Source organism: Cetorhinus maximus, chromosome 13 (assembly GCF_964194155.1).
Source record: "Cetorhinus maximus chromosome 13, sCetMax3.hap1.1, whole genome shotgun sequence".
Taxonomy (NCBI): Eukaryota; Metazoa; Chordata; class Chondrichthyes; order Lamniformes; family Cetorhinidae; genus Cetorhinus; species Cetorhinus maximus.
Window position 1 is genome coordinate 34,705,550 of NC_135891.1, and position 25,201 is coordinate 34,730,750.

The 25,201-nt window shown below is 42.7% G+C and overlaps 1 protein-coding gene across 1 annotated transcript in view; it reads right to left on the bottom strand.

Moving 5' to 3' along the window:
- LOC144688541 (brefeldin A-inhibited guanine nucleotide-exchange protein 2-like) overlaps positions 1 to 9,507 on the bottom strand; it is a 110,750-nt gene extending 101,243 nt beyond the window's left edge. The window contains exon 1 of the mRNA XM_078555252.1: positions 9,288 to 9,507. Within this exon, the coding sequence (XP_078411378.1) occupies positions 9,288 to 9,411 (124 nt within the window). The 5' untranslated portion in view covers positions 9,412 to 9,507. The remainder of the gene's footprint in view (positions 1 to 9,287) is intronic.
- Positions 9,508 to 25,201: the final 15,694 nt, after the last annotated feature.

Genomic DNA, 25,201 nt, shown 5'->3' on the forward strand with positions numbered 1-25,201 from the left:
ATAATATCCATGGAGTAGATGGGTGGCTTTTAATCCTTGGGCACTGAAGAGTAAGGGATGAAATCTTTGAGATGCTGGTAATCATGAGAAAAGAAGCTAACAAAACAGTTGACAGGCCCTGGTGGACTGGAAACAAACCAGTATGGTGACCATATCTGAATAGCAACTAGAAACTGGATTGGGAAGGGAGAGTTGGTATTGGGCATGGACAGCACAAAAGTTGGATAATTTTTATTAAACCTCATTTTGTGAAAAGAGGTGATAAACAGACTTAACCAAACAAAATCTTAATTCTGGATAAATAGGAGTTAAAATGGAATTGACTATCAAGAGTAAGCTACAGGATTAATCTGCAAGAACATAGGATTTGCAGCAGTAGGCCATTCGGCCCTTGGAGCCTGCTCCATCATTCGAGAAAGAAGCTGCATTAAAACCAAGCCTTAACGTGTCTTCAACTTGTCCCAAAATGCTTTCTCAACAATGAGTTATTTCTGAGTTGTAGTTACTGTAATAATGTAGACAAATCTAACAGCCACTTGTGTACCAAGTAAGGTCCCACAAACAACAATTGGAAAAAAAGGCCATTTATCTAATGACCTCATGAAAAGCAGCCAAGACAGTTTCAAGAGGAAAATAAGAACATGAGAACATAAGGAATAGTCGGAGTAGGCTAAACAACCCTTCGGGCCTGCTCCACCATTCAATGAGATCTGGCTGATATTCTCCTTCAGCACTGTTTTCTTGCACTATCCCTGTATTCCTTGATGTTTTTAAAATGTAGAAATCTAACAATCTCAGTCTTGAATATACTCAACAACTGAGCCTTCACAGCCCTCTGGAACAGAGAATTCCAAAGATTCACCACCCTCTGAGTGAAGAAATTCCTTAGCTCAGTCCAAAATGGCCTCCCCCTTATTCTGAGACTGGGTCCACTGGCTCGTGACCCACCCAACCTGGGGAAACATCTGCCTTCATCTACCCTGTCGAGCTCTGTAAGAATTTTCTATGGTTGAATGAGATCACCTCTCATTCTTCTGAACTCCAGATAATAAAGGCCCAGTCTACTTAATCTTTCCTTTTTGGACAATCCCTCCATCCCAGGAATTAGTCTGACGAGCCTTTGTTGCACTCCCTCTATGGCAAGTATATCTTTCTTTAAGTAAGGAGACCAAAACTGTACACAATACTCCAGGTGCAGTCTCACCAAGGCTCTATATGAGTCACCAATCTCCTTGGATTTGAGGAAGTAATATCTCCCAATAGCAGCAGATGGACCTGGCAATGTGCACGCACAAATTGTTGAAGGTGACAAGCCAGACCGAAAAAATGGATAAGATGGCAAATAAGATCCTGGGGCTTCACGGATAGAGGAAGAGTACAAAAGCACGGAAGTTATAGTGAACCTTTATGGTTCGGCCTCAACTGGAGTATTGTGTCCAACTCTGGGTGCCACACTTTAGCAAAGAAGTGAAGACATTGAAGAGGGTGCAGAACAGATTTTTGAGAGTGGTTTCAGTGATGGGTGTCTTCAGCTATGTGGATACATTGGAAAAGCCAGGGCTGTTCTTCTTAAAGAAAAGAGATTGAGAGAAAATTTGATATAGGTGTTCAAAATCAAGAGGGGTCTGAACAGAGATGATAGGGAGAAACTGTTCCCATTGTGGAAGAGTCAAGAAGCAGAATAGCAATAGAACAAAACATGGAATTCATTGCCTGAGTATGTGGTGAAAGCAGATTCAATCATGGCTTTCAAAAGAGAACTGGGTAATTAGCTGAAAAACAATTTGCAGAGCTGCAGGGAAAATGTAGGGGAATGGGATTAGCTGAGTTGCTCTTGCTGCAACTGTTCTGTAATTGGAAGAACTATGTTCACCAATACAATGTATCTGGACCTCTAAAATGCAGCTGACAAAGATGAATGTAAAAAAGGTCACTAGTACCAGCCATAACTTGGTCAGTGGCATCCTTGCCTCTCGGTGAAAAGGCTGTGGATTCAAATACCACTCCACAGACTTGAACACAAAAATCTAGGCTGACACTCAAGTGCATTACTGAGGGAGTGCTGCACAGTTGGAGATGCTGTCTTTTGGATGCCAAGTTAAACCAGCACCCTTCTGCTCTCTCAAGTGTGTGCGAAACATCTCAAGAAATAATTTTGAAAAAGGGCAGGGAGTCTTTCCTTGTGTTCTGGCCACTATGTGCCCCTCAAACAAAAACACTAAAGCAGATTATCTGCTCATTATATTGCTATTTGTGAGAGCTTGCTACGTGTGTTAGCTGCCATGTCTATGACTGTACAACAGTAACTAGACTCAGACATCTACAGCACAGGAGGAGGCCATTCAGCCCATCATGTATGTGCCAGTCAACAAAGATCTGACTGCACTAATCCCATTTTCCAGCGCTTGGCCCATAGCCCTGGAAGCTATGGCAATGCAAGTGAATATCTAAATACTTCTTAAATGTTACAAGAGTTTCTGACTCAACCACCCCTTCAGGCAGTGAGTTCCAGACTCCCACCATCCTCTGGGTGAAAAAACTTCTCCTCAACTTCCCTCTTAGCCTTCTACCTCTTGCCTTAAATCTATGCCCCCTGGTTATTGACCCCTCTACTAATGGAAAAAGTGCCTTCCTATCTACCCTATCTATGCCCCTCAATCTTATACACCTCTATCAGTTCCCCTCTCAACTTTCGTTGCTCCAAGGAAAACAACCCCAGCCTATCCAATCTTTCCTCATAGCTCAGACCCTCCAGCCCAGGCAGCATCCTGGTAAATCTCCTCTGCACCCTCTCCAGTACAATTGCATCCTTCCTATAATGTGGTGACCAGAACTGCAAACAGTACTCCAGTTGTGGTCTAACCAGCGTTTTATACAGTTCCAGCATAAATTCCCTGCTCTTGTATTTGCTCTTGTATTCTATGCCTTGGCTAATAAAGGCAAGTATCTCATATGCCTTCTTAACCATCTATCTGCCCTGCCACCTTCAGGGGTCTGTGGATATGTACATCAAGGTCCCTCTGATCTTCAGTACTTTCCAGGGTCCTCCCATTCATAGTGTAATCCCATACCTTGTTAGCCCTCCCCAAGCGCATTACCTCACACTTTTCCAGGTTAAATTCCATTTGCCACTGCTCTGTCCACCTGACCAGTCCATTGATATCCTCCTACAGTTTACAGCTATCCTCCTCATTATTTACCACCCTACCAATTTTCCTATCATCTGCAAACTTCTTGATCATATCTCCTACATTTAAGTCCAAATCATTTACTTACACCACAAACAGCAAGGGCCCCAGCACCAAGCCCTGCAGAACCCCACTGGGAACAGACTTCCAGTCACAGAAACATCCCTCTACCATCACCCTCTGCTTCCTGTCTCTCAGCCAATTTTGGATCCAAAGTGCCACTTTGCCTTGGACCCCATGGGCTCTTACTTTCTTGGCCAGTCTGCCATGAGGGACCTTATCAAAAGCTTAGCTAAAGTCCATCAAATGCATTACCTTCATCAACACTCCTGGTTAACTCCTCAAAAAATTCAATCAAATTTGTCAAGCACAACCTTCCCTTAACAAATCCATGCTGACTATCCCCGATTAATCCGTGTCTCGCCAAGTACAGATATATTCTGTCCCTCAGAATTCTTTCTAGTAACTTCCCCACCACCGAGGTTAGACCGACTGGCCTGTAATTTCCTGGTTTATCCCTTCCTCCCTTTTTTAGTAATGGGACAACGTTAGCAGTCCTCTGGCACCTCACCTGTGGCTAGAGAGGATTTGAAAATTACTGCCAGGGCCCCTGATATCTCTTCCCTTGCCTCCCTCAGCAGCCTGGGATACATCTCATCTGGGCCTGCAGACTTATCCACTTGTAAGGCCACTAAACCCGCTAGTACCTCCTCTTTCTCTATGTTAATTTCATCTAATATTTCACAGTTCTCCACCCTGATTTCTATATCTTTTTAATTAATTCATGGGGTGTGGGCTTCGCTGGCTGGGCCAACATTTATTGCCCATCCCTAGTTGCCCTTGAGAGGTGATGGTGAGCTGCCTTCTTGAAATGCTGCAGTCCACGTGGTGTAGGTACACCCACAGTGCTGTTAGGGAGTTCCAGGATTTTGACACAGCGACGGTGAAGGAACGGCGATATATTTACAAATAAGGATGGTGAGTGACTTGGAGGGGAACTTCCAGGTAGTGCTGTTCCCATCTATCTGTTGCCCTTGTCCTTCTAGATGGTAGTGGTCGTGGGTTTAGAAGGTGCTGTCGAAGGAGCCTTGGTAAATTCCTGCAGTGCACCTTGTAGATGGTACACAATGCTGCTACTGTGCGTCGGTGGTGGAGGGAGTGAATGTTTGTGGATGTGGTGCCAATCAAGCGGGCTGCTTTGTCCTGGATGGTGTCAAGCTTCTTGAGTGTTGTGGGAGCTGCGCTCATCCAGGCAAGTGGAGAGTATTCCATCACACTCCTGACTTGCGCCTTGTAGATGGTGGACAGGCTTTGGGGAGTCAGGAGGTGAGTTACTCGTCACACGATTCCTAACTTCTGACCTACTCTTGTAGCCACAGTATTAATATGGCTCGTCCAGTTCAATTTCTGGTCAATGGTAACCCCCAGGATGTTGACAGTGGGGGATTCAGTGATGGTAATGCCATTGAACATCAAGGGACATTGGTTGGATTCTCTCTTGTTGGAGATGGTCATTGCCTGACACTTGTGTGGCGCGAATGTTACTTGCCACTTGTCAGCCCAAGCCTGGATATTGTCCAGGTCTTGCTGCATTTGGACATGGACTGCTTCAATATCTGAGGAGTCGCGAATGGTGCTGAACATTGCAATCATCAGCAAACATCCCCACTTCTGACCTTATGATGGAAGGAAGGTCATTGATGAAGCACCTGAAGACGGTTGGGCCGAGGACATATCCGTGTCGTCCTTTTCCATTGTGAAGACCAACACAAAGTATTCATTGAGGACTGTACCCACATCTTCTGGGTCCACACACAGATTACCTCTATGATCCTTAATTGGCCCTACTCTTTCCCTAGTTATTCTCTTGCTCCTTATATATTTAAAAAATCCCTTTGGGTTTTACTTTATTCTACCCACCAATGCTTTCTCATGCACTCTCTTAGCTTTCCAAATTTCCTTTTTAAGTTTCCCTCTGCACTTTTTATACTCCTCCAAGGACCCGTGTATATTAAACTACACTTCAAAAATACTTCATTGGTTGCATGGTGTTCCAGGATGTCCTATATGGTGCTATATAAAAGCAAGAATTTTGCTCCTCCAGCTTGAAGTAGGGAGGGTTCACAGGAAAACCCAAGAATAGGTAAGATATTGACTGAGCAACAGGTTAATGGAAGTAAAGGGCCAGGGTGAGGAAGTGAGCACTGACTGCAGTGCTCCAGAGAGCAATGTTGGTTTGGTTGTCCAACTTTCAAATTTATACTGCTGGCAAGTTCAAGGTCTCAAAGCAAAGTGAATAAACTCAAAGAGTATATCTAACAAGTCGGGGCAGTTGCAATCAACATGGTTATCAGGGACCTATCAAATGAGGGAGATAACTCTGAATGGTAGAAATACTGGGAGATGAATTGCGATTTTGATAGGTGGAAAATATTGCATAAAAGAAAAAAAATTGCATAACTTCGCCATGAATTGTCAAAATGATGAGGATAAAATTTAAAGACATCTAGCATCATTAGCTAACTTGACATATTCCAATACAGCTGAGCTGCAATAAACAAGGCCAATAGGCTACTTACCTACATAGCTAAAACAGCAGAGTAGAGGTTAGAGGGAATCATGCTTAATTTGCAGTGTCACATTGATTCCGGTCATCAAGCTGCAAAGCAGACATTTTAATCTTGGTGCTCAAGAATGACAAGACTGTTCCCTGGCAATAAAGGCCATATTATAAGCAAATACTGGACAAATCTGGGCCATTTCTCCAAAGTAGAGGCAGCACAGGGGCACAAGATAATAATTGGCACAGGAAGCATAAATACAGAACATTACTTCAAAGTAAATTGTTGACATAGGCTAAGGGGCCACAAGCTCTAATTAGCAAAAAGCATATTCAGGACTCACACCATAATTTGATTTTCTTTAGGCATTCTCCGGTTGAAGGAAATAATAAACCTGCAATCATCAACTAAATGGCAGAATATCAAGATGGGGACAAAGTAATTTCCCCTCCCTGAGGATACACAAGCAAGGATGGTCTTAAAAGTCTTGATCAAAACATAGACATTGCCAGGTTTACCTCAGGCCCGAGTCCTAATAAGTAAATGATCCAGATCTTAGTGTACAGGGGACAATTTCAAAGTTTGCAGATGACACAAAACTTGGGAGAACTGTAAACTGTAAGGAGGACAGCGTGTAGAGCTTCAAAAGGACATTGACACATTGGTGGAGTGGGCAAATAGGTGGCAGATGAAGTTCAATGCGGAGAAGTGTGAAGTGATACACTTTGCCACGAAGGACATGGAGAGACAGTGTAAAATAAAGCATACTATTCTAAAAGCTCTCTGCAGAAGCAGAGAGACCTGGATGTCTATGTATATGCGTCATTAAAGGAGGCAGGACAGGTAGAGAGAGCTGTTTCTAAAGCATAGAGTATTCTAGGCTTCATTAATAGGGGCTTAAGAGTTAAAGAGCAGGGAGGTCATGATGAACTTCTCTACAACATTGGTTAAACCTCAGCTGGAGTATTGTATACAGTTCTGGATGCCACACTATAGGAAGGATGTGATCGCATTGGACAGAGTGCAGAAGACGTTTACGAGAATGGTTCCAGGGATGACACACTTCAGTTATGAAGAAAGAATGGAGAAATTGGGACTGTTTTCCTTGGACAGGAGAAGGCTAAGAGAAGACTTGATAGAAGTTTTCAAAATCATGAGGGGTCTGGATAGAGTAGATTGGGAGAAACTGTTCCTGCTCGTAAACGGACCAAGGACAGAGGGCACAGTTTTAAAGCATATTGCGAAAGAAGCAAACGTGAGGTGAGAAAAAACATTTTCACACAGTGAAATTCTTCCAGTTTCCTGGTCAATATTTATCCTTCAGCTAAACTCATTAAAACAGTCTCTGTATTTGTTCAAAACCTGCTACATCTCCAATTTTTTCCAGTTCTATGAAAAGTCATTGAACTAAAAAGTTAATAGTGTTTCCCTCTAAAGAGATGCGACCTCACCTAATGAGTATTTCAACAACTTATATTTGTGCATTTATATATTTATATTTCCAGCATTTTCTCTTATTATTTCAAATTATTTTGCTTTTGCACTATAACACATTATCTGGTCCATGCCATGACTAAGATCACCTATCACCCACATCTCTTACATCCCCCTACTTCAACTCATCTGCTGTTGAAACCCTCTAAACCTGACTATTCTAACACTCTCATGACCAACCTCCCATGTTCTACCCTCTGTAAACTTGAATCAAAAACTCTGCTCCCATGTCCTAACTTAAACTAAATTCCATTCATCAATCATTCCTGTGCTCGCTGACTTTATTAGCTCCCAGTTAACTTGTACCTCGATTTAACTCCCTCTATGCCCTTGCCTCTCCACATTTCTTGCATTCTAGCTTTACAGCCCTGAGACATCTACGTTCATCTAATTCTGGCTTTTTGAGCATCAATGATTTTAATCGCTCCACCACTAATGGCCATGTTTTGAGCTGCCTAGGCCTAAGATCTGGAAATCCCTCTCTGAACTCCTCTGCCTTTCTTTATGCTTTCCTTCTTTAAAACACTCCTTAAAACTTAGGTCTCTGATCAAGCTTTTGGTCCTCTCCCCTAATTCGTCCTTAACTAGCTCAGTTTCATATTTTGTTTTGAAATGCCACTGTGAAATGCTTTGGGATCTTATGTTATATTAAAGATACTACATAAACACAAGTTATTACTGGATATTAACTCATGGCAATTTGTAGGAACACAGATTACGTAACCTAGCTTCCACGTTGTCCTACATTACAGCAGTAACAACACTTCAAAAGTATTTAATTGGTTGCAAAGCACTTTGGGACATTCTATTATCATAGAAGACATTTTGTAAATCCAAGTTCTTTCATTTGCCAACAATATCATATAATGTACCACAGCCCTACAAGTACCACCTGTACAATTAATATTTTAAATCTGTAGAACATGCATCAGACTCTAATCTTTATCCACAACAAAATTTGTCATGCTATACCACAATTCATTTGCTTCACTGTCATTTGCAGACTTCTACCATATCCTCTGTCTCAGCAACACAAGATTTAGCTATATGCTATTAACATTTAAGCACACACAAATTTCACCATCAATATAGCCTTGTGATACCCACTGTGAGGTTAAGTCATTTGCACTCATTCTGAGGTTCCATATTACAATTCAACCCATTACTGGAATGTGAAATTAATTTTAGTCAAGAAACTAGTATGAAAACAACACAGAAGAGCTTGGCTGCTCACATTACTCAGATCTGTCAGTTTATGGTTGATATTTATGTTAGGTAAATTATATACAATTTCACTTCAGAACTTCATACATTTAAACACAAATTCTACAACAGGGCTCAGTGTACAGCTATCACTCATTATGAAAACCCAAGCTTAGACGAAGTGAACACATTGAACAGACTGACAAGGAAAATAAATTCGTGCAGGTAGTGTGGAAAATTTCACAAAAGAAATGCATAAATTGGTGAAGAAAGGCAATTGTGGGATATCTATTTTCGAGAATAGTCAGCCGCACCAGAGTCTTATCTAATCTTGTACTTTCAAAGCCTACATCTACTAGATTACAGAAAAGTGATTTCTAATTTCTTGAGCAGAGGCCCATTTTTTTACTCTCAACTAGTACTAATAAGGATAGTTTCAAAATCTGAAAACAAAAGATGCAAGGGTGAGACGATGGGTCGCACGCAAAATAAACTTAAGCTACCAATGTTTTAAATGTCATAGAAGATAGAATCAGATTAAATGCAATCAGTTGCAAGGTCTCGCTAATGCTGGTAGCTGCTGGTGCCTCAATTAGATCTGTCTTGTCAGCACGGTTTTAATCGCGGAAGTCAATGAAAAGGGAATTCTCAAAGAAGCGGAGGAAGGCCTTTTCCTCGCCAAGTTGCAGATACTCAGCTGCCCTGGAGTTGAGATTAGTGCCAGTCAAATCCGTGCCTCAGTTAGCTAGAGGAATGCGCAAAGTGAGCAGGTTAATACATTTCGAGCCTCAATTTTCACGAAATCTCTCCTTCCCTCTTTCAGCCGAACCAGGAAACTCACCCAAGGCCACCTCACAGGCTTTGCGGAGCTGGGAATGGTGAGTTTTCCTCACATCTTTATCGGTTAGGATCTTCTCAAGCGCTCGGGTCAGAAACATGTTTTTCGTTTTGCTGCCCTCGTGCATGATTTTTCGGCTGTCGATGACAGTGAAATCACGGAGACAGCAGCGGCCGACGAATTCCTCCTAAGGCTCAGGCGCCGCCATGTTGGCAAGTTAGCACGTGACCCGCCCCTGACCCCTGGCCTTCGCCCCGCCCCCGCGACCTGCGGTTGGCGTCATGGAAACGAAGGGCCTGCTCCCCCCCCGACCAGGGACAAGGCCAAGCTGTCCCTTCACTCCTCAATCGGGGAGTGAGTGCTGTGTGAAAGAGGCATCGCTTGTCTGGATTAAGAATGAAGGTAATTTGTTTTCCACATGAAACGAGAAACATTGTCACAATTGAACCATTCAATCGTCACTTGTTTTCACGGAAACGCCCCAATTATTTTGGTCCTTTTGTTAAACTATTTCTGTGTGCCTCACTAATTAAAACAATCCAATCCATGTAAATTGAGATTTACAATCCGTCTCATTTTTTTCTTCCCATGTTTAGTTATTAAACATTTTACATCTGCTCCCATTTTCTGTCTGCATAATTTCAGGACAGCTTTGCATCCCCTGATAAATTTTCATCTTCATTTTTGAATGGCTTTTACCTAGGGTATGGTCACGCAGGGATGATACAATCAGGGGCTTGAACCTGAGTTAAGATTCCACCATGTTAGTTGGAAGATTGAGTGTGATTTTTAAATCTGGTCATAAAATGCTGGTATCACTCATGACTGGGAAGCAGTTGTTGCCGTAAAAACCCAACTGTTCACAAACATCCGAGAATAACCAAGTTATATTTTCCAATATGATTTAGGAACTATATGTTCCAGCATATTATAAATAAGTATCCATAGCAGCACAGCACTCACTGCTCTGCTGCAGTCATTGTACGGAGCAACAACATATCAGTCTGCAGCACATGGTATGATTTGAGAAATATATTTGATGAAACTCAAGAATTTGAGTCTAAAAGTGTGATTATTTCGAACTTCTGGGAACCACAAGACATAACAAACCGCAACTTTATTTTTATATACCTCTAAGGTAATAAAATATCCCAAGACATTTCACAGGAGTGTTATAAAGTAAAATTAGACACTGAGTCACATAAGGCGATATTAGGGCCGATGGTCAAAAGCTTGGACAAAGAGGTAGGTTTTAAGGTGCATCTGAAAAGAAGCAAGAAAGAAAGAGAGGCAGAGATTTATGGAGGGAATTCCGGAGCTTAAGGCCGAGGCGTCTGAATGGTGGAACAATTAAAATCAGAGATGCTCAAGAAGCCAGAAGTGGAGGAGTGCAGATAACCCAGAGGGTTGTGGGGCTGGAGGATATTGCAGAGATGCAGAGGGTGAGGTCATGGAGGGATTTGAAAACAGTGCTGAGAATTTTAAAATCAAGGCTTGACCAGTGTAGATCAGCGAGCACAAGGGTGATAGGTGAAGGGATCTGGTGTGAACAGGGACAGGGGCAGCAGAGCTTTGGATGACCTCAAGCTTATGGAGGATAGAATGTGGAAGAATAGCCAGGAGTGCTTTGGAATAGTTAAGTCTGGAGGTGACAAAAGTATGAATGAGGGTTTCAGCAACAGATGAGCTAAGGCATAGACAAAGTTGGGCAATGTTGTAGAAGTGAAAATAGGCGGCCTTAGTGGTGGCCTGGATATGTAGTCAGAACAAAAACAGAATTACCTGGAAAAACTCAGCAGGTCTGGCAGCATCAGCGGAGAAGAAAAGAGTTGACGTTTCGAGTCCTCATGACCCTTCAACAGAACTGAGCAATATCAGGAGAAGGGTGAAATATAAGCTGGTTTAAGGGGGGTGGGAGAGAGAGAAGTTGGGGAGGGGGGTGTGGTTGTAGGGACAAGCAAGCAGTGATAGGAGCAGATAATCAAAAGATGTTACAGACAAAGGAACAAAGAGGTGTTAAAGGTGGTGATATTATCTAAGAGAATGTGCAAATTAAGAATGGATGGCAGGACATTCAAGGTACAGCTCTAATGGGGGTGGGGTGGAAAGTTTGCGTTGGGCTTCACTGGAACAATGCAGCAAGCCAAGGACAGACATGTGGGCAAGAGAGCAGGGTGGAGTGTTAAAATGGCAAGCGACAGGGAGGTTTGGGTCTTTCATGCGGACAGACCGCAGGTGTTCTGCAAAGCGGTCGCCCAGTTTACGTTTGGTCTCTCCAATGTAGAGGAGACCGCATTGGGAGCAACGAATGCAGTAGACTAAGTTAGGGGAAATGCAAGTGAAATGCTGCTTCACTTGAAAGGAGTGTTTGGGCCCTTGGACGGTAAGGAGAGAGAAAGTGAAGGGGCAGGTGTTGCATCTTCTGCCTGGGCATGGGGAGGTGCCATAGGTGGGGGTTGAGGAGTAGGGGGTGATGGAGGAGTGGACCAGGGTGTCCCGGAGGGAACGATCCCTACGGAATGCCGCCGGGGGGGTGAAGGGAAGATGTGTTTGGTGATGGCATCATGCTGGAGTTGGCAGAAATGGCGGAGGATGATCCTTTGAATGCGGAGGCTGGTGGGGTGATAAATGAGGACAAGGGGGACCCTATCATGTTTCTGGGAGGGAGGAGAAGGCGTGAGGGCGGATGCACGGGAGATGGGCCGGACACGGTTGAGGGCCCTGTCAACGACCGTGGGTGGAAAACCTCGGTTAAAGAAGAAGGAGGACATGTCAGAGGAACTGTTTTTGAAGGTAGCATCATCAGAACAGATGCGACGGAGGCGAAGGAACTGAGAGAATGGGATGGAGTCCTTACAGGAAGCGGGGTGTGAGGAGCTGTAGTCGAGGTAGTAGTGTGTTTACTAAAACCCGCTTTCACAGCCATATTTCCTTTCTCAGTGGTGTTTACTAAAACCCGCTTTCACAGCCATATTTCCTTTCTATGTAGTCAGAAGCTCATCTTGGGGTAAAATATGATACCAAGGTTGCGGACGGTACGGTTTAGTCTCAGACGGTTGCCATGGAGAGGTGGCTAAGAAAAAAAATTTGAAGCACAACCAAAGACAATGCCAATTTGCCAATATTTAATCCAATAATCAATGTTGAACAAGTAGTCTTACATAAGAACTAGGAGCAGGAGTAGGCAATTCAGCCCCTCGAGCCTGCCCCACCATTCATTACGATCATGGCTGATCTCATTTCGGCCTCAACTCCAATTTCCCGCCCTCTCCCCATAACCTTTCAACCCATTACTAATTAAAAATCTGTCTATCTCCTTAAATTTATTCAGCGTCCTGACATCGACTGCACTCTGAGGTAGTGAATTCCACAGATTCACGACCCTTTGAGAAAAGTAATTCCTCCTCATCTCTGATTTAAATCTACCACCCCTTAGCCTAAAACTATGGCCTCTCATTCTAGAATGCCCCACAAGTGGAAACATCCGCTCCACGTCTACTTTGTCTATCCCCTTTAGCATCTTATATACCTCAATTAGATCTCCTCTCATCCTTCTAAACTCGAGCGAGTATAGGCCTAAACTGCTCAATCTCTCCTCATAAGACAAGCCTTGCATCTCTGGAATCAATCCAGTGAACCTCCTCTGAACCACCTCCAATGCAACTACATCCTTCCTCAAGTAAGGGGACCAAAACTCTGCACAGTACCCCAGGTGCGGTCTCACCAATGCCTTGTACAGTTGCAACACTTCCCTATTTTTATACTCTATTCCTTTAGCAATAAATGCCAAAATTACGTTTTAGAGACAGTGGAGGAGTCAAGAGAGATGATGGTGAGGTATACCTGGGTGTCATCAGTGTACCTGTGAAAACTAGCAGTGTGCTTTTGGATGTGTGTTGGAAGGAAAGGGAAGGAATGCTGGGTGTACATTTGGCTCTACTCCTACACCAACATAATTGACTATTGATGTCGTCCACAAGCCGCTTTGTTGTATCAGACTGCCACCAGTTGTCCAAGAAGGTCCTCCAACTGAGGACAATGAAGGGTCGCCACATGCCAGGATGAAAAACAAATTGTTGCGCAATAATTACACCTTCCACTATTGGTGGCATTGTTGCACTTGTTTCCTTTCAAAATCCTGAATCATCGGTATTCCTGATTGCTGCACTGCTCATATCCTGTTCTGTTTCATGATGTTGCAATCCTCATTTCATAAAACAGCATTTTTTGACAAGTTGGCCTCACTTCTTATTGCCGATGTGGCCGAGGAGTAAGTTTTACTTTGTTAAATTCAAGATGGACCTGCCAAACTCAACTGTCACTGTCAGTCTTGCAGCAAATTTTTGAAATCACCCTTTGTAAGATGGTGAATTTCATCATATCCAAAAATATAATCTTGGAGTGTTCCAACCCATGAAACCTGCCTAGACCTCTCTTGTGGGTCCCAACCCTGCTGTACAAATGTACTATATGCCTGTTTCTTGGCAGTGGACAGTACACTGGGACACAGGAGATAGGACTATTGGAAATTCCAGCAAACCATGCCATTCCACCAGTTCCATTTCTTTATATTATGTCAAACTTCATGGGGTGGGCAAAATAATCACTTTCAGCCACCCTGAAACAAAATCCTGATGTTGATGTCAACAAGACATAGACGTGATCTTATTAGGTCACATCCCATTTTACATCCATACTTGTCTCGGTCCACCTAAAACACACCGGAAGCCCAACACATGACCTGAAGAAATTCATGGCTGTGCTGTTTGTATAGTCAAAAGACTACAAGAAACGCCTCAACACTGGAGGAATAAGAGAACATTGTTGTCAGTTAACATTATGCTTATGAGCAGCTGCAATAAAACACATTGACCCGATCAAGCACTCACCTTAACTTCAGCAGGTGTATGGCATAAGAAGAACATTGTTGGAAAACAGATCTTTATATAGCATGAAAGATAATGAAAGCTGGGAACAGTTGTGGCTGTGCTTATCCAAGTGAAGCATGTCCCTTTAGTTGACCCTTTAGGAGACATCCCAGAGAAGCATGTAAATGCTGAAGAGTGAAATATTTATGGTTCATTTGAATCTGTTCCCCATATTCTATCCCACTCACTTATCACTTCTGTCCTCACTGATCTGCATGTATTCCTCGTCCCTCAGTGCTTCAAACATAACATTTTCATTCTCATATTTATCACTGTGTCTCCTGCCAATGCAAGATAGCCACTGATACCCACTTGTCTGCGCATGAGCAGATCTTCGCTCTTCTGGAACTGAAGGTTAATGGACACAAGTTTAAGAGTTGTATTTTTTTTCCCTTTGCTATCAATACCAGGTAATTCTCTGGGCTATTTATATCAGTAAATAACAATACAGTACTGAGTTTTCAGTTTGGTAAAACACGTACATGTTCAACTGGCATTGTACTAACTTGGGTTTGTTTATGCTTCATCGTTTGCAATGACGTCACGGAGTAAAACAGTACGATTGTGCATGCACGGCGTTGGCAGCAAACAGCCTATTTTAATTCCTTCATGGATTTGCTCCTCATCACCTTTGCAATCTTCACCACTACTAGCAGCCCCCTCCCTGATCTCACCATTCCTTCAAGGATTAGAATGCATTCAAAACTAGATCCCTGAGGTGAACAGACAATGCTATAACATGCTGTACCAAATCTTTGGAATGCACTTTCCCAACCTAAATCTGAGTCGGGGCAGTATGAGGTTTACTTGCTCTACATTTGTGTCACCAGTTGCTTATGTCACTAACTAATGTAACATATCCACAGTGACTAATTATAAGCCGCAGAGAATGTTAAAAAGCCAGATATGGGTAATGTAAACAGTTTGTACTTAATCACAGTTACTGCCATTGACACAAGCTGTGGTTTGTTCTATATCTGCTTTCATGTGGTCTGTACTTATCTCCTATTAAAACTTAACCCTGTAATTACTAAAGGGAGATATTGGTAACAAAAATAGATAATATGTTTCTGAAGATTGCCATTTTTTGCTTTATTAAAGATACATTGAAATGTACTGTAATAGAGGGAAACCCTGAAGAATAATGGAAATTAACAGATAATTGGGAGTCTTTAACATTGCACAATTTGAACAAATAAAAGCAAAATACTGCAGATGCTGGAGATCTGAAATGAAAGCAGAAAATGCTTGAAATACTCAGCAGGCCTGGCAGCATCTGTGGAGAGAGAAACAGTTAACATTTTAAGTCCAACATGACTCTTCTTTGGAGCAGAAGAAGAATTCTCTGAAGAGTCATATTGGACTCGAAACGTTAACTCTGTTTCTTTTTCTACAGATACTGCCATGATATGAATGAAGATAAGCTTAAAACAAAGAAGACTTTACCACCACCTTTTCACTGTCACTGGTCAGGAAATCTTGCCACGAATTCAGTTGAACATTTTGTAGGTTCTGAAATCAATTTATGTCAGACAGGAATAGATTGTTGTGAGCAGACTAATAAAGCAACGTCTCATGCAAGGCTTTGTCTTGAGAAAATCCTTGTGGATAATTCGAGCACGGTAATAGAGGTGACACAATGTTCACTGGTTCACTCAGTGCTTGCCTCATATATTGTCTCTACAAATTGACTTACTTAATCTCTTTAAGCTTTGCATCTCACTCTCCTGTGGTTTTGCACATAAGGAGTCACGTCCAAAGTTTCCAGGTGAAGTGCTGTTAGAGGCAGGTGGATACTTGGACATAATTCAATCTGCACTTTGAAGTTATTAATTCTGTCCTTATGTTTATATTCCTTACTGTAAATTGTTTCTAAAATTATAATGGAAATTGCTTGTCATACCGTTTTTATACCCTATTCCATCGAGTAGCATTTTCCACCATTTGATAACCTTCACACCGCCTCTGAAAACAACACATTAACTCATTTTTTACACAACTAACACAGTTGAGAACCATGTTCACTCTCCAGAAAATGTCTCAATCGCACTGAAAAAATAATTCCAGTTTCCGTATGCAACATTTGCACTTCCCTTTCTCTCAAACCTGTGTTATACCCGAGATAGCCATTTGGTAAAGGAAGAATCCAAAGCCAATCTTTGCTTGGGATATGTTTATTTGCAGAGTGAAACATTACAGGTATATATGTCCTGACTCCACTCCACCCTTGTGTCAATGTCTCTTCATATGTGCTCAAGTAACCATCTAATCAATGCCCTCCAGTAATAGGTACTTCCCCCCAATTGATACTGTCATGACCAGTGAAGATAACACGTTCCTAACTTTCAAGATACAAATTTATGCAATGTAGACTTTTTGAAATTGACTTTAAAAAGTGGACAATAAACTTCAAAATGAACTGGCCACCCAGGGTCAGGTGACTTTTTGTGATTTATGCACAGACAAAGAATTAACTTAGGTCTTAAATGTAAGTAACTGTGGGTGGATTGCCCTCCCTTGAAAAGACATTCAAAATGCAAAACCACTTGTGAATTCATATTGCCTATCATCTGAGTATTTACAGAAGCTCAAAATCAGTAACCCCCAGACTGACACAGTGTCTGAGAGGTCGACACTTCTCAAAGAGAGGTGCGAAGAAACCAGTTTACCACAAGCAGGTGTAAACAGCCACTATTCATCCTACATTGTGTGGTAATAGCTTCTAACTTTGAATCCTTTGTGTGGACAATAGAAGTATTGATCATGTGGTTACATGATCAAAACTGACCAGATAATAAATCTTATTACTGCAAGAACCAGCCAGGGCCAGGTCAGCCTGGGAGTCAACAGGATAAGAGGGGCCATTCCTCCAGCAAGAAAAATAGAACCCTGCCAGAACAACCATTCAACCTAGGCAGTGAAAAAGTGGGGCTAATTTATCTTCACCTGCAAAGAATCATCTCAACAGCTACTCAATGATGACTTCATCTAGAAATCCAGAGGCTTTCAATGCTAATTCACCCAAAGAATCATGAAAAATAATCCATCCAGGCCTGCAACATGTGCATTTGAAAGGACTAAATTCAAACATGTGATTTGCTTCTCATATTTTTGTGAATAATATATATGCAAGCTTTGTCTCTAGAATCCATCTTTGCTTGCATGTGTGTCTGTGTGCATTAGGGAGTTTGTGTTTTTCATTGCATTTACATTTCACATGTTATATGAATAAAGATAATCTTTTCTTCTGATTTAAATGTACCTGAAAGCCTGCTTCATGTGTATTACTAGGGGTCACAACACAAAATGGGTTTTAAAAAACTTCCTCTGAAATACATCTTGTGGACAACCGAGAGATGAGGTGCCAAGGGAAAATGTCTTCCAACCATCTCTCTTCCATCAGTAACAGACTGGAGGCTCAAGTCTGGAATTTGGAATCATTTGAGGTAAAGGTAAAGGTGAGGTAACTTGGACTGCATTAAAGCATTAAATATCGAAGAATTAAGAGCTGGAGTCAAGCAGATAGATGTAAGGATAAGAACTAAAAGCGAAAAATGCCAAAATATACAAATCCTGGCTAGTCATTTGGATCTGGGGAGGTGATGGCATAGTGGTATTATTGCTGGACTAGTAATCCAGAGACCCAGGGTAATGCTCTGGGGACCCAGGTTTGAATTTCGCCATGACATGGTGGAATTTGAATTCAATAAAAATCTGGAATTAAAAGTCTGATGCTGACCATGAAACCATTGTCGATTGTTGTAAAAACACATCAGGTTCACTGGAACTGGTCTGGCCTACATGTGACTCCAGACCTTTGACTCTTAAAATGCCCTCTGAATAGCCACTCAGTTGTAACAAACCGCTACAAAATCACAAAAAAGGAATGAAACCGCACAGACCACCTGGCATCGACCTTGGCACCGAAAACGACAACGGCAATCTCAGCCCTGTCAACACTGCATAGTCCTTCTTACTAACATCTGGGTGCTAGTGCAAAAATTGGGAGAGCTGTCTCACAGACTAGTCAAGCAACAGCCTGACATAGTAATCCTTACAGAATCATACCTTACAGATAATGTCCCAGACACCAACATCACCATTCCTGGGTATGTCCTGTCCCACCACCATCAGAGGTGGTGGTATACAATCGGGAGGGAGCTGGCATGGGAGTACTCCATTGATTCCAGACCCCATGTAGTCTCATGGCATCAGGTCAAACATGGGTAAGGAAACCTCCTACTGATTACCACATACCGCCCTCCATCAGCTGATGAGTCAGTGCTCCTCCATGTTGAACACCACTTGGAGGAAGCACTGAGGGTGGCAAGGGCGCAGAATGTACTCTGGGTGGGGGAGTTCAATGTCCATCACTGCGAGTCACTCGGTAGCACCACTACTGACCGGACTGGCTGAGTCCTAACTGACATAGCTGCTAGACTGGGTACTGCAGCAAGTGGTGAGGGAGAAACATATTTGACCTCATCCTCACCATGCTGCAGATGCATCTGTCCATGACAGTATCAGTAGGAGTGATCACCGCACAGTCATTGCATAGACGAAGTCCCGCCTTTACATTGAGTATACCCTCCATCGTGTTGTGTGGCTAATTTCGAACAAATCTAGCAACTCAAGACTGGGCATCAATGAGGCACTGTGGGCTATCAATAGCAGCAAAATTGTACTCAAACACAATCTGTAACCTCATGGCCCGACATATCCCCCACTTGACCATCACCATCAAGCCAGGGGATTAACCCTGGTTCAATGAAGAGTGCAGGAGGGCATGCCAGGAGCAGCAACAGGCATACCTAAAAATGAGGTGTCAACCTGGTGAAGCAAGTAACACAGGATGACTTACATGCCAACCAGCATAAGCAGCAAGTGATAGACAGATCTAAGCAATCCCACAACCAACGGATCAGATCTAAGCTCTGCAATCCTGTCACATACAGTTGTGAATGGTGGTGCACAATTAAACAACTAACTGGAGGAGGAGGCTCCACAAATATCCCCATCCTCAATGATGGGGGAGCCCAGCACATCAGTGCAAAAGATAAGGCTGATGCATTTGATACAATCTTCAGCCAGAAGTGCCGAGTGGATGATCCATCTCGGCCTCCCCCTGAGGTCGCCAGCATCACACATGCCAGTCTTCAGCCAATTCGATTCACTCCACATGATATCAAGAAACGGCTGAAGGCACTGGATACTGCAAAGCCTATGAGCCCTGACAATATTCCAGCAATAGTACTGAAGAGTTGTGCTCCAGAACTTGCTGCGCCCCTAGCCAAGTTGTTCCAGTACAGCTACAACACTGGCATCTACCCGGCTATGTGGAAAATTGCCTAGGTATGTCATGTACACAAAAAGCAGGACAAATCCAACCCGGACAATTACTGCCCCATCAATCTACTCGCCAGCATCAGTAAAATAATGGAAGGGGTCATCAAAAGTGCTGTCAAGCGGCACTTGCTTAGCTATAACCTGCTCACTGACTCCCACTTTGGGTTCTGCCAAGGCCACTCAGCTCCTGACCTCATTACAACCTTGGTTCAAACATGGACAAAAGAGCTGAATTCCCGAAGTGAGGGGAGAGTGACTGCCCTTGACATCAAGGCCACACTTGACCGAGTGTGACATCAAGGAGCCCTAGCAAAACTGCAATCAATGGAGATCAGGGGGAAAAGTCTCTACTGATTGGAGTCATACCTAGCACAAAGGAAGATTGTTGTGGTTGTTGGAGGTCAGTCATCTCAGCTCCAGGGCATTACTCCAGGAGTTCCCCAGGGTAATGTCCTCAGTCCAACCATCTTCAGCTGCTTCATCAACGACCTACCTTCCATCATAAGGTCAGAAGTGGGAATGTTCACTGATGATTGCACAATGTTCAGCACCATTCCCAACTCCTCAGTTACTGAAGCAGTCCATGTCCAAAGGCAGCAAGACCTGGACAATATCCAGGCTTGGGCTGACAAGTGGCTAGTAACATTCGCGCCACACAAATGTCAAGCAATGACCTTCTCCAACAAGGTAGAATCCAACAATCGCCCCTTGATGTTCAATGGCATTACCATCAGTGAATCCCCCACTATCAACATCCTGGGGATTACCATTGACCAGAAACTGAACTGGACTAGCCATATAAATACTGTGGCTACAAGAGCAGGTCAGAGGCTAGGAATCATGGGATGAGTAACCCACCTCCTGACACCCCAAAGCCTGTCCACCATCTACAAGCCACAAGTCAGGAGTGTGATGAAATACTCTCCACTTGCCTGGATGAGTGCAGCTCCCACAACACTCAAGAAGCTTCACACTATCCAAGACAAAGCAGCCCGTTTGATTGGCACCACATGCACAAACATTCACTCCCTCCACCACCGACACACAGTAAGCAGTGTATACCATCTGCAAGATGCACTGCAGGAATTCACCAAGGCTCCTTAGACAGCCCCTTCCAAACCTACGACCACTACCATCTAGAAGGACAAGGGCTTCAGAGAGATGGGAACAGCACCACCTGGAAGTTCCCCTCCAAGTCACTCACCATCCTGACTTGGAAATATATCACCATTCCTTCACTGTCACTGGGTCAAAATCCTGGAACTCCCTTCCTAACAGCACTGTGGGTGCACCTACACCACATGGACTGCAGCGGTTCAAGAAGGCAGCTCACCACAAGCTTCTCAAGGGCAATTAGGGATGGGCAAAAAGTGCTGGCCCAGCCAACGAAGCCCACGTCCCATGAATGAATAAAAAAAAAGTTGAACCAATAGACAGAGGAAGCAAACCTAGAACCAGAAACTGACAAATGAATGTGAGCTGGAATTCAAATGGAGAGGGAAATTGCCATAAGAAAGATGGAATTAGAATTCCAAAGGGGAAAAGTGCAAAAGGGGGAAAAGGAAAGAGAAAGGGAGAAAGAAATGCAGTGGGAGAGGGAAATCAGGTAATTTGTGTTGTAAAAGGAGAAACTGTAATTGGATAGCGTGGGTGCTGCTAAAAATTTTGATTCTGATTCAGAGCAGAGCTTTGATTTTCTGAAATGTTTACAGCTAGTGCCCAAACTTAACGAAGAGGAAGCCGAATCCTGCTTCATTTCCTTTGAGAAAATTTGAAAAAAAGACTAAAATAGAAAAAAGAGTCCCGGACCCTACTCTTAATGGGTGAATTATTTGGAAGGGCTCATGAAGCTTATTCCACGTTGTTGGAAGAAAGCTCTTGTGATTATGATCAGATGAAAACTGCTATTTTAAATATCTATGAGTTAGTACTGGAGGCATATCACCAGAAATTCAGAAACTCCCAAAGTCAGCCTGCCCAGACCTACCTTGAATTTGAAAGAGAAAAACATGTAACTTTTGATGACTGGGTAATATCCCTGAAATTAGACCCATCCAAGGAAAACTTAAAGAAAATAATTTTACTGTGGGAATTTTAAAACAGCATCCCAATTTAAATAAAGTCCCATATCAAAGAACAAAGAGTAACAAGGGTGAGAGATGCTGCTATCACAGCAAACAGTTATGAGCTGACCCGCAGACCCTTTAATGCAGGAAAACGTTTCCCAAATAATCTCAAGAGGTCCGGGAAGGACAGCAAATGGGAGAACAAAGGGAAATCGGATAACAGTGAAAGGGAAGAAGGGGAAGGAGAAAAAAGGTCCAAGGAGAAAGACAATGGAGGAGGAAGGACAGATCATTCTCCAATTTATAAAAGAAGAAGTCAGAAAGGGGCTCACCCAACCTGCTTACATTGTGGTAAACCCAGTCATGTGAAAATGAACTGTTGGAATTAGCAGGGTTGACCAACAGAGGGCTCTGTGGTTGAACCCATGGCTGTGGCCATGAAAGTTGTGCGTCTGTGCTCAAATGTTAAAGCAACAGGGAAGTACAGCAGAAGCTGGACAGCCACCTGTGAGCAGTAGTGCTCCTGAGGACATGGGGAAAATTGGGGGAAATCACCATCCCATCAAAAGGGAAAGGGAAGGGAATACACCCTAGATGAACAGCATTTGTGAACACTACAAGGAAAGCATAAATTAAGCCAGTATGGATTTTTTCACTGAAGAATCAAGTAGTCAGGTTTGAAATTCAAAGCTAACCAAACCCAAAATTTAGCTTCAGAACCCACTAAAGAAAAAATGCAGAAGGAGACTCATGCCTCACAAGGGCTTAAAAACAATTTAGCACCCACTGTCACCCTAGAGATAAAAATTATCAAAGTACCAGAACCTGAACTATTGGACTCATGGGTTGTGGAAACGTTAATCAAGGTAAAGACTTTACAAGTAGTGCAACAATGCAGTAACAGAAATTTGCATATTACAAACCTTGGAACAGAAAAGCTGCCTGTACAGCAGTCTGTGAAATTCGATCCCCTTGAGTTTGCACTTAGCCCAAACCACAGGAAAAACAGTACATCTGTTGGTATTCAAATTCCCAAATTACTACAAACAGATGCTGGGGAATATCCAACCACATTCAAGAACACATAAATGGGATTTAAAAGGATAGAAGGCACTAGGTGTCTGAACAAAGCTTCCCCAGGGCCAAACTTCAATGTCCCAAAACAAATCAATTAAGATTGTGCCTTATCCAAAAGGGGATGATGAGAAATTCAAACTCGAGCAGAAAATGGTTGATGCAGACAACACCAGCTGGAGCAGTTGTAAGATCTAGATTTGGATGTCTGAATGAGTGCAGAGGGAATGTTGAGGTGTTCATGTTTCTCTTACTTTACCCTGAAAACAATGTAAAAAAAAGAATTGGGATTCCATATGTTTTCCTTGTGGCGGGGCATGTCTTACTCAGTAAAGATATCATATTCCTCAATTTCAAGATATGACTTTATGCAATTTAGACTTTTTGAAATTGACTTTAAAAAGAGGACAATGTGCTGCAAAGATGGCAATCAAGGATCAGGACCTTTTGTGATTTCTGCGTAGATAAAGAATTAACTCAGGTCTCTAGAAAGCTCTTAAATTGCATATGACTATGGGTAGAATGTCCTTCCTTGAAAAAACATTCAAAGTGCAAAACCACATGAAGTTACACATCCTATTGACTGAGTATTTACCAAAACACAAAATCAATTGTCCCCCAGACTGACTCACTGTCTGCGAACTTGACACTTAACAAAGAGAGATGTGGAGAAACCAATTTATCACAAGCAGGTGTGAACAGCCACCATTCATCCCCCATTGTGAAGCAATGGCTTCTGACCTTGAATCCTTTGTGTGGACAATAGAAGTATTGACCATCTGGTCACATGATCGAAACTAATAAATCTGATTACTGCATAAACCAGCTAAATACAGGTCAGTCTGGAAACCAACAGGACAAGAGGGATCATTCCTCCAGCAAGAAGAATAGAACCCTGTCAGAACAACCAAGGAGTGAGAGGGTGGTTAATTTGCCTTCACCTGCAAAGATTCATCTCTACAGAAACTGGGTCATGACTTCATTTGGAAACACAGAGGCTTCTAGCTCCCATTCATCCAGAGAATCATGAGAAAGAATCCATCCAGGCTGCCGTGCATGCATCTTAAAGGACTAAATTTAAACACGTGTTTTGATTCTGGTATTTCGGTTCATAACCTAAAAGCAAGCTTTGTCTCTAGAGTCCATCTTAGCTTGTGTGTATGTGTCTGTGTGCGTGAGGGAGTGAGTGTTTTTCATTGCATTTACATTTTGGGGTGTTATGTGAATAAACATTATCCTTTCTTCTGACTTAAACTTAGCCAAACGCCTGCTTCATGTCTATTGCTAACAATCACAAAACTCAAAAGGTTTAAAACACTCCCTCTAATAAATACATCTTGTTGCAGACAACCGAGTGATGAGGAGCAAAGGGGCAAAGTCAGTCCACCATCTCTCTCCCGTCCGTAACAATATAATTAATACCCTGCACTGAGCCCCAGCTAAACCTTTGCCCCTACCCAATTAAATCAGAGCATACCTACCACACAGTTTCCCCAACAGTGACCATGATCCCTACCCATTCTCCCTCTCTCGTCAAGCTACCATCCCCATTTCTTTTCTTTTGTCCGTAATCCCCAGTAACCCTCTCACCAAGCCCTCATTTTCACTGAGCTCCCATCCTCATCTCTCTTTCCACCATCCAATTACATCCATTTGCACCTCTTCCCCAGATTCCAGACCCCCCCCCACAAAACTTTTAATAGCCCCGCCAACCTCTGAACCCCACTCTGACTCCCAATTATTCCTGGCACACCAACTGTTCCTGGCTTTCAGCCAGTGATTTAACAGGGATGGAGGGGTCCTGCTGCAGAGTGAAATTTAAAATCCTGGGCAACTCGCAGCAACAGTGGAGATCCATGTTCCATTCTAGGAAACTCTTGGTCAGTCCAGGAGGGTTAACAACTTAAGATCAAACAAGACAGGAATGGAAAACTAAAAAGACAAATAAATTTTAAATTCTATCAAGTAATCTTAAATTTTACGTCTTACAACTAAGCTTAAACCATAATTAGCTCAAAAGGATCAAAGAAACAGGGTTGCAGCCAATCTGGCACAAACAACTCAGAAAGCTGTTCCACAGTCACCTGTAATCAGCACGACAAGTTTATGTAGACATTTCCATTACAAATGTGGACATTAGAACTTATAAATGGAAAAAAAGACATAAAAGTGTGATTTAAAGCATGGCCACAGGAAGTGAAGTGGTGCGGAAAAAGGATTGTGTATACGCCTAAGACTTTTAAAAATGTTATCAAGATTAAACGCTTGCAAGAATTGCATCATACTCAGGAGAGATAATGAGCCATACTTTGATTTAAAACTCACAAAACTGGGGCTCTCTCAATTGAAACAGAGGAAGTTGAATGTTTCTCAAAACAATTTAGAAGATTTTTCGAGCGTAAATTTCATTCTTATAATAATGTAGATGACAAGAAAGGTAGCACTGTAAAACTGGTAAATTTGATAAGGTTGTACTGGTCAGGAAGTAGCTCAAAATGGTAAT